This window comes from Salvia splendens, chromosome 3, assembly GCF_004379255.2.
Source record: "Salvia splendens isolate huo1 chromosome 3, SspV2, whole genome shotgun sequence".
NCBI lineage: Eukaryota > Viridiplantae > Streptophyta > Magnoliopsida > Lamiales > Lamiaceae > Salvia > Salvia splendens.
Window position 1 is genome coordinate 17,720,583 of NC_056034.1, and position 8,941 is coordinate 17,729,523.

At 38.4% G+C, this 8,941-nt stretch overlaps 1 protein-coding gene across 1 annotated transcript; it reads right to left on the reverse strand.

Moving 5' to 3' along the window:
- Window positions 1-660: 660 nt before the first annotated feature.
- Window positions 661-2,243, reverse strand: LOC121793520 (dof zinc finger protein DOF2.5-like). Its single transcript, XM_042191539.1, has 3 exons — window positions 2,132-2,243; window positions 2,036-2,067; window positions 661-1,663 (listed from the first exon to the last, which is right to left on the reverse strand). Exons 2-3 carry the CDS (start codon window positions 2,057-2,059, stop codon window positions 869-871), a joined length of 819 nt encoding a protein of 272 aa, XP_042047473.1. The 5' UTR covers window positions 2,060-2,067; window positions 2,132-2,243; the 3' UTR covers window positions 661-868.
- Between the last annotated feature and the right edge of the window lie 6,698 nt (window positions 2,244-8,941).

Sequence of the window (8,941 nt, forward strand, 5' to 3'; positions counted from 1 at the left end):
ACAAATTCTATTATTTGGAGATAATAGAATTTTATTTTCGAATGAATATCTCATTTTAAAGTTTTACAAAAAAATGGTTCCAATTTTTTTCATTTTACTTTGATCATTTATGCTAAAAATACTTTACACTCTTAATTTTTAATGCTATAATTAGAGGTGTCTATAATAAAATTGCACACTTACTTTATGTATCGTGAGCTTTAACACAACAATGATAATATGCCATAAGAAATGGGGAACAATCCCCAAAAGCAATACCTCCCGTTGCCAATATCATCGCCCTGCAGCTTTAAGCTTTACGGTGGAAAATCATAAACATATAGCTACTCTTAATTTATGCAGATAATAAATAATTCGAATGTAATTAAAAGCAAAAGTTCATGATAAAAATTTGGTGTGCTTTATCATCTCCTCTTTTCGAATCATTTAATCCTTTAATTAAGACGATTTAATGTACACAAAACTTCATGAAACCTGTCATTAAACGAGATCACATTCATACAGAAGCTAATTCTCAAGCATTTAGTTAGACGAGAATAATATCACACAATGCTATACCATAGACATAAAATGTGCAGAAATCTAGTTGCACAATAAGCAACAACTTTAATTTTGGTAAGATAAGGAAAAGTAGTAGAAGTTCACTTTAGGCAATGGAAGTTACCGAGTTAGCTTCAATTACTACTTAAAAGTGAAATTAAATAAATAGAAATACATATGTATGTTAGTTCTGAACAACTCCCAAACAGCTAAGCAACCATGACACAAGAGAAAGGAAAAAGATAGACAAAAAACAAGAAATAATATGGATTTAAAAAAGAGAAAAAGAAGTGATGAAAGCAGCCTATTAATTTCCTGATATTTTTCTTCACCAAGCTGAACCTCCACCTAACATTCCATTCCAGAATCCATTTGAATTCTCGTGCCCCTTATCTTGATTCTGATCCTGATCGCTGGAGTTTCGTCTGGTCGCGCCCAACGTGAACATTAGGCTCCCGTTAACGCTCTCTTGAGGCATGTTACCAATACCGAATGAGAGGGGCTGCGGCTTGCATTCCTGGAAGGGGAAACCGGATGCGAAGATGGCGTTGTTTTGATCGTCTGTGGCCATGGGGAAGAGGGAGTTCAAGCCTCTAGCTGCAATGACGCCATTGGTGAAGAAGTTTAGGGCTGAGAGAGGAGGAGTAGTTGTGGAAGAGGAAGTGTTGGTGTTGGTGTTGGTGGCCATGTCTCTACTGCCTTCAATCTTGGGGAGGTCTAGAAAGTGGCTGTAATCAGCTTGGAACCCTAGATTGAGATCATCATGGATTTTAGGGTTTTGAGATGAGAATGGGGAAATGCTTGGAGGGTTCAGATCAGGGAGCTTGTGTGAAGAGGAGGAGGAGGATGATGATGAAGAGGATCTCTTGTTCTTTCTCGAGCCACCGCCCACCGGAACGTTCCTTAGGGTTCCGCCCTCGGTCCAATAGCGGCGGCATGTCTTGCAGAAGTATCTTGGCTGGGTGAGGCTGTAGTTGTTGTAGTAGCAGAATTTGGTGTTGGTGGAGTGGCATCTTGGGCAGTTTATGGCTTGGTCTTTCTGTGGCCTCACTTTTCTCTCCGTTGCTGGCTTGCTGCATGCATTTGGAGCTGCTTCTGCCATGGATCTTGCAACTCCATATTCCTTAGATTCAAAAAAAAGGTCAGAGATTTGGTGAAAAGGGGGTTTTGCAGATGTGTTTGGGATTGCTGAAAAATGCTACAAAAATAAGACAATAGCTAGTAGTCCTAGGTACAACACTAGGATGCAGAGGGAAATGAAAGCTTTTTTCCTGATCCTTCAAAAAAAATTCAATTACTCAATTACTACACGTGCACCATATTTTGGATGAATTCAAGAAAGATCTTGGAAACCTAATCTTAGGAAAAAGAGGTAAGCTCACAAAATTAAACCAAGAAAAATCAACATGAACCCTAGCTAGCTTGTTCTAATTAAGCTGAGAAAAAGAGTAAAATAAAGAAAAGAAATGAAGAAAAAAGTAAAAACTCTTCGCACCTGAGTCCACTGAGCACTATCCATGGATGTTTCTGAAGATGGAAAGAAAAGGGGTTATTGTTATTACCAAAAGGCAAAGTGATAGAGAAAATTCACCTAGTTTGTCTGCAGCTGTCTTTGATGCAAGGAAAGAATGTTTTTGAGTTGTTTGTATGCTGGCTTTCTTTTTTTTTTTTTTGAGTTGGCTAACTTTATGGATGATGGGAGGAAAAAGGGGAAATGCTGTGGATTGTTTGTTTTGACTGCACTCATATCACTTGGATAATAATATAAATTTTGAACTTTTTTGTACTAATCTTTTTTTAATTCTCTGGTCAGTGCTTTGTGAATGTATATCTTCTCTGGTGGGTTTCTGCTTTTTTGACTCTTGAGATATGTTTTCTTCATATTTGATCCCCACTTTGTTAAAATATGAATTTGAAATTGATTAAGTAGTACTATTAATTTTTAGATTATGGTTTAGTTAATTTGTTCTCCATCCAATACATGAATGTTTCCTTGGTTGTTTTTCTATTAAGATAAAGTAAACAAGAAAATTCGTCTCAACTTTCCTAATTCTTATTGATTACAAAAGGGTTTAAAACTTAAAAGGGTACATTGTCATAATTTAGAGATTTGAAATTTAAAAATAAAAAAAGGCATCATTGTTTCACAATTAAAGACACATATTAGACCATCTTTTCTTTCCATACGCTTTATTGATGGATAGTTCTTCCTTTTTATGCTTCTAAAGGTTGATGTGTTTGCATGTTCAAAACCATCATCATCACAAGAAAACCCTTTTTCTTTAAGGAGAAAGTGACTAAATGAGAATGTGATTATAACATGCATGAAAAAAATAATTTATCTCATGACTTCATAATATTATATATTAGTCTAATAAATTTTGATGAATCTTTTAAGTGTTAATTAAACATCCGTGCTTTCTAGCTAATTAATATTTTCTCAACTGATAATACATTCGTCAACTACTTTTAAAGATGAGGCCAAGGGAGATTGCTTACCAACCAAAGCATTTTGCAATTTATCTTTTTGCTACTAATTTGTTTGTATATATCTTTTGCATGCGTGTAACTTTCTATAATGACCATCATATATGTAGGAAATTTTATTCCCAGCCACTTGAGTATTTTTGAAAAAGGGAGTCGTTGAATAATCATGTAATATTACAAACAAACCATGATATTGAAGTCCAAAATCTATCTATAGTATATATTTCTCTACATAGATAGTTTTGTTTAATCATTGTATACGTATACATGTGTTAATGTGGTGCTATATAAATTAAATCATGTGACTAAAAGAACCAGATGTATGAGTCTGATTGATATACATGTGGAAATGAAACAAGATAGGGATTTTTCTAATCTCATGTTACGGCGATGATATTTAGAACATTGGAATTGGTAAGTGGGAAATTTCATTTTGCTAACTCTTGCTTATGAATTAAGACATTCTTAACTATTTCTTTCTATATTAAACAATTTCTGTGTGTGCTCTTTATTCTGTAAGACTCCAAGAACAGAAATACTAATAATAAGGTAAAGAGAATTAACTAGCTATCATATTGATTTTTTTAATATAAAAATTCATTTAACAATGGGAAGGACATTTATGAAGGTATTATATCTTCATCAAATTTTGAAGAGGTATATTAATTATCTTTTTCTCCACATAAAATGTAAATATGATAAAAATATTTATATTTTTTAATTTATATTTTTCACTTGAAATTCACTAATTTTTAAGAATGTGTATTTACTTTTTAAAAAAGGTAAACGATAAATATATTTTCCCTATTTGTCTCTTTTTTTTAAATGCTCTTATATCTTCTGACGCAATACTACCTGTTGAAACCTAGCCAAGCTGCTAAGCCAAACACCTCAAGTCTTCAACTATGTACCACCTTTTTTGGTATGATAGAATGAAATAAGAGTGGAATGAAATGAAGGTAGGAATTAAATGCAACGAAAATAATACTAATGAAATAGCAATTCTTTTGTATATTTATTCCATTCCTATTCCACTGTACCAAAAAAATAATAGAATAGAATTATAGAAGTACAAATCACATTCCATTTCCATCATACTGAAAAGGACTTAACTATCCAAATATATAAATTAGCCCATCAAATAAGATTGATCTTAATTAGCTGTAAGTTAGTCCATCAAATTAGGATTGATCTTAATTAGCTGGTACTCTTAATTTAATATTATTAGCAATTTTAATTGACATCTTGATACACGCGATACGATCATAAATTAAGGAAAAGACATGATTGTGAGTATTAGCTAATTTATGAATAATGAAAACTAACTTTATCGTACTATAGTCGTAATAGGAAGTAAATATTATGGTGTTCAGTAGTCAAACCTAATGGGAATGTGGACGTTTCATTTCCCACCGTGCGACACTCTGAATTCTTCAATAAGAACCTAGATTTTGATCATGTTTTCTGAAATAGGCAAATTTTGTCGCATTACTTGAATAAGAAACTAAGGTCATCCACGATAGCATATCTTATCTCCCACTCTGCTATATAACCAAGACCTTGGTCTGTGACGATGTGTCATGAGTTTTTCAACGACGAAGTTTCTTTGTCACTAACGTTATGTTGTGAGATTCAAAATTGTTGTAAGGCTTAGATTTTTCATTCAACTTATGATTAACCGTGAATTACAACCATCTATATAGGAGGGAGGCTATATAAAAAAAGGTAAGATCTACCTTAATTCTAATTACCTTATTCTCGGTAATTTACAATCAATTCCATATCTTCACAATTATTTGCACTTTGATTTGATCCCACAATCTACTCACATTAATTTACTTGATTTCTTTCCAACACTCCCCCTCAAGTTAAGTAAGGGGATCATCCATACTTAACTTGCCTAATACTTCATGAAAGCTTCTCGAGTCCACAGCCATGGTCAGAATATCTGCCAGTTGATCTTCGGATCTTAAAAATGGTAGTTCTACGACTTTTACTTCTATGTTGTCTTTGATAAAGTGTCGATCTACCTCAACGTGTTTCGTCCAATCATGTTGTACTGGATTTTCGGATGTACTGATGGCTGTCTTATTATCACAGAACAGTTTGCAGGGTTCTAAGGGCATCAACTCCAACTCGGTCATTAACCGTTTTAGCCACAGAATCTCCGTCAATCCGCTCTTAATTCCCCGAAATTCCGCCTCTGCACTTGACAATGCTACCACTTTTTATTTCTTGCTTCGCCAAGTAACCAGGTTGCCTCCAACAAATGTAAAGTATCCTGCGGTTGACTTTCGATCATTTGGGTTTCCTGCCCAATCTGCATCGGTGTATCCACATATGTCCATGTGTCTGTGTTTCTCGAACATTACTCCATGTCCTGGTGTTCCCTTCAAGTACCGGACGATTCGTATTGCTGCCTCCCAATGAGCCGCCTGAGGCTTATGCATGAACTGACTCACCACTCCGACTGCATATGCTATATCAGGTCTAGTGTGGGATAGGTAGATCAGCTTTCCGACTAAGCGTTGATACCTTGTACGATGAGTGGGTTCTGCTCCTTCTACTATCTGCAAACCATGGTTCTGGACCATAGGGGTGTCTGCCGGCTTGCAGTCCAACATTCCAGTCTCAGCTAACAAGTCAAGAACGTACTTCCTCTGGTTTATGAAGATTCCTCGTCGAGACCTTAGTACTTCTATCCCCAAAAAATACTTCAGCAATCCAAGGTCCTTCATCTCAAATTCCGAGAAAAGATTCTGTCTTAACCGTTTGATTTCCTCTTCATCATCACCAGTGAGGATCATATCATCAACATAGATAATAAGACATGTGATCTTCCCTTCCCTTTTCTTCAAAAACAGAGTGTGATCTGAGTTACTCTGTTTGTACCCGTACTTTTTCATTACCTCGGTAAACCTCCCAAACCAGGCACGGGGTGACTGCTCCAACCCATATAACGTCTTCTTAAGTTGGCATATTCTTCCACCTTCAAACTCCGCAGAGAACCCTGGTGGGGCCTCCATATAGATCGGTTTTGCGAGTTCACCATGTATGAAAGCATTAGTGACATGGAACTGGTGTAGGGGCCAATCCTTGTTTGCCGCAATGGAGAAAAGGACCCTGATCGTGTTCATCTTGGCAATCGGGGAAAACGTCTCGGCATAATCAACTCCATAGGTTTGCGTGTACCCTTTTGCAACCAGTCTGGCCTTATATCGCTCAATCGACCCATCTGGTCTCCTTTTGATAGTGAGACCCACCTGCACCCCACAGCTCGCACGCCTTCTGGTCTGGCACACACTTCCCATGTTTTGTTCTTCATCAGCGCTTTCATTTCTACCATCATCGTCTTTCTCCAATGAGGTATTTGCATTGCCTCTTCAGCTGTTTGAGGGATCTCTTCTTCTTCTTCTTCATACAGGGCTGTTGTGAAAGCTCTTGCCATCTCTGTGAGGTTGGCTTTAGCAAGATTTGCCATTGAGTATCTACTTTTACTCCCGATCTTTTCTGGACTGTAACTCTTAGGAGGGACCCCTCGAGTGCTTCGTGGGGGTAGAATATATCTGCCAGTGTCCCCATCAATAGCCGTGACTTCATCTGCCTCAGGAAGGTTAGGAGTAATAACCGTACTTTCAGGAATGAGTTCAGAGTTTACCTCGGATATCACTGGAGGGGGATTGATCGGAGGCGTGGTTGGCTGAGGGGGATCCACAGTGAACGTGACCTGCTCGGCGATGGCGCTAGCTTGTTCTGTTGGTTCCACTTCGGAGTTGCTTGATTGAGGCACCAACTAACTTGGAGGTCCACTTATATCCCTTAGGGAATTCCTACTCTCCACTTGACCGCTAAGTTGGGTTTGATAGAAGTATTCACACTCAAGGAAGTTACAATTCATAGTAGTGATTATTTTCCTAGAAGATGGATCATAACATCTATACCCCTTCTGATTAATCTCATATCCCAAGAAAACACATTTCACGGCGCATGCCGAAAACTTAGTGCGTTCATGTTTTGGTACATGCACATAGACAGAGCACCCAAAAATCTTTAGCGGAAGAGTAAATGGTTCAGGGACTTTTGTCAATTTTGAGAGAACTTGAAGGGGTGTTTTCATGTCAAGAATCTTTGTAGGAAGATGGTTGACTAAGTATACCGAGGTAGCTACTGCTTCAGGCCAAAGAAATTTCGGAACATTTGAATCAAAAACAAAGCTCGTGTTATTTCAAGAAGAATTCTATTTTTTCTCTCTGCTACCCCATTTTGTTCCGGTGTATACGGGCAAGTGGTTTGGTGAATTAACTCATTTTTCTTAAAAAAAATTTTCATGTCTTGATTAACAAATTCTCTCCCATTATCTGATTTAAGAACCGAGATAGTTTTGTGAAACTGTGTCTGAATCATTTTGAAAAAGATGATAAATTTTTCGAAAACTTCAGATTTATGTCTCAAAAAATATACCCACGTCATCTAGTGAAATCATCGACAAACAGAAGAAAGTATTTAAAACCATGATCACCAGTAATAGGCGCAGAGCCCCACACATCAGCATGAACAATGGAAAAAATATTTTTAACACGCGTATTACTGGATTTAAAGGATTGTCTATGATTCTTTGCCAAAACACATGACTCACAAGAAATGTCTTTAAGATGGGAAAACTTTGGAAAAAGTAATTTGAAATAACCCGCGGAAGGATGACCCATTCGACGGTGCCACAACCAAGCTTCTCTATCAGCAGATCCGTGAGCAAGCATCCCCCTTGGTGAGCTATCTCATCCACATAATAGAGTCCCTAACGCTCAGTGCCACGCCCAATTATCCTCCTCGTCCTGATATCTTGTAAAACACGGAAATTTGGATGCATCAATAAAGTGCAATTTAGTTCCTTCGTCACGTGACTAATAGACATCAGTTTGTGAGACAGTTTTGGCACATAGAGGCAATTTTTGAGTTTCAGGCTTGGGGATATTTCAATAGTTCCACTCCCATTTACAGATGTCAATTCCCCATCAGCGGTTTGAATTTGGCTTTTCGTTGCATCATTAAAGGTGGTAAAATCGCTCTTATCATAGGTCATAGTATATGTAGCACCACAATCAAATATCCACTCACTCACATCATTACCCTATAATTTTTCTGCCACGCATGCAATATGTGTATTTTCAAGAGGTGCAAAATAATTGGGGTCAATAAGCGATTTTTCTAGAGTTGAGGGGTAGGTTTTCGTGTTTTTAACTCTAAGAGGACTCAACTGCACATTAAGTTCAGCATGGGGTTTTTTATGTAATAGTCCAGACTTGGGGGGTAAAAGACAGGATTTATTAGTGTTGGGGGACTTAATAGCAAATAGCAAAGTGGGGTTAGGAATTTTAACCCCTAACCCGTTACCTCCACAATCCCCGCCGCCAAATGAAACACCGCCTCGCCTGAAATCGGTGATCGCCGCCTCCCCGTCTGCACTGCCTTTGTTCTCCTGCCGACTATGAGTGTCGGCGGCCTCCTGGTTGCCCACTCCAGTCGCCGGAAACATTCCTCCCCCACTTTCGGACATTCCGATTGCTAGTCTCACCTTGGCCCTTTGGTTCTCGTCCCACCACTCTGGGAATCCGACAAGGAGGAAGCATGTCTCCTTGGTGTGTTTATGTTTCCCGCAGTGCGAGCACCATAGCTTCGATTTGTCCGGTCTAAAGGGTCGGCGATTTTGGGGGTTGGGTGCACCGGTTCAATGCAGTGGTGGTCCACCCCGCTGCTGATTCCGAGCCGCGAATCCAAGTCCGATACCGCCCGATGATGCGACTTTGTTGGTTGCGCCGGCTAGTTCGGTGGAGATTGCCGGCATGATTTTAAGCCGGGCGGTCTCCCTCTTTATCCAGCCGTATGCGACCTCGGCTGAGGGCCACGGTCGTTCTTT

Bases quoted from the DNA above. Each gene is read 5' to 3' on its own strand.
- LOC121793520 (XM_042191539.1), bottom strand. From the start codon at position 2,059: ATGGATAGTGCTCAGTGGACTCAG. The intron at 1,664-2,035 runs GTGCGAAGAGTT...TTTGAATCTAAG, and splicing joins ATAGTGCTCAGTGGACTCAG to GAATATGGAGTTGCAAGATC.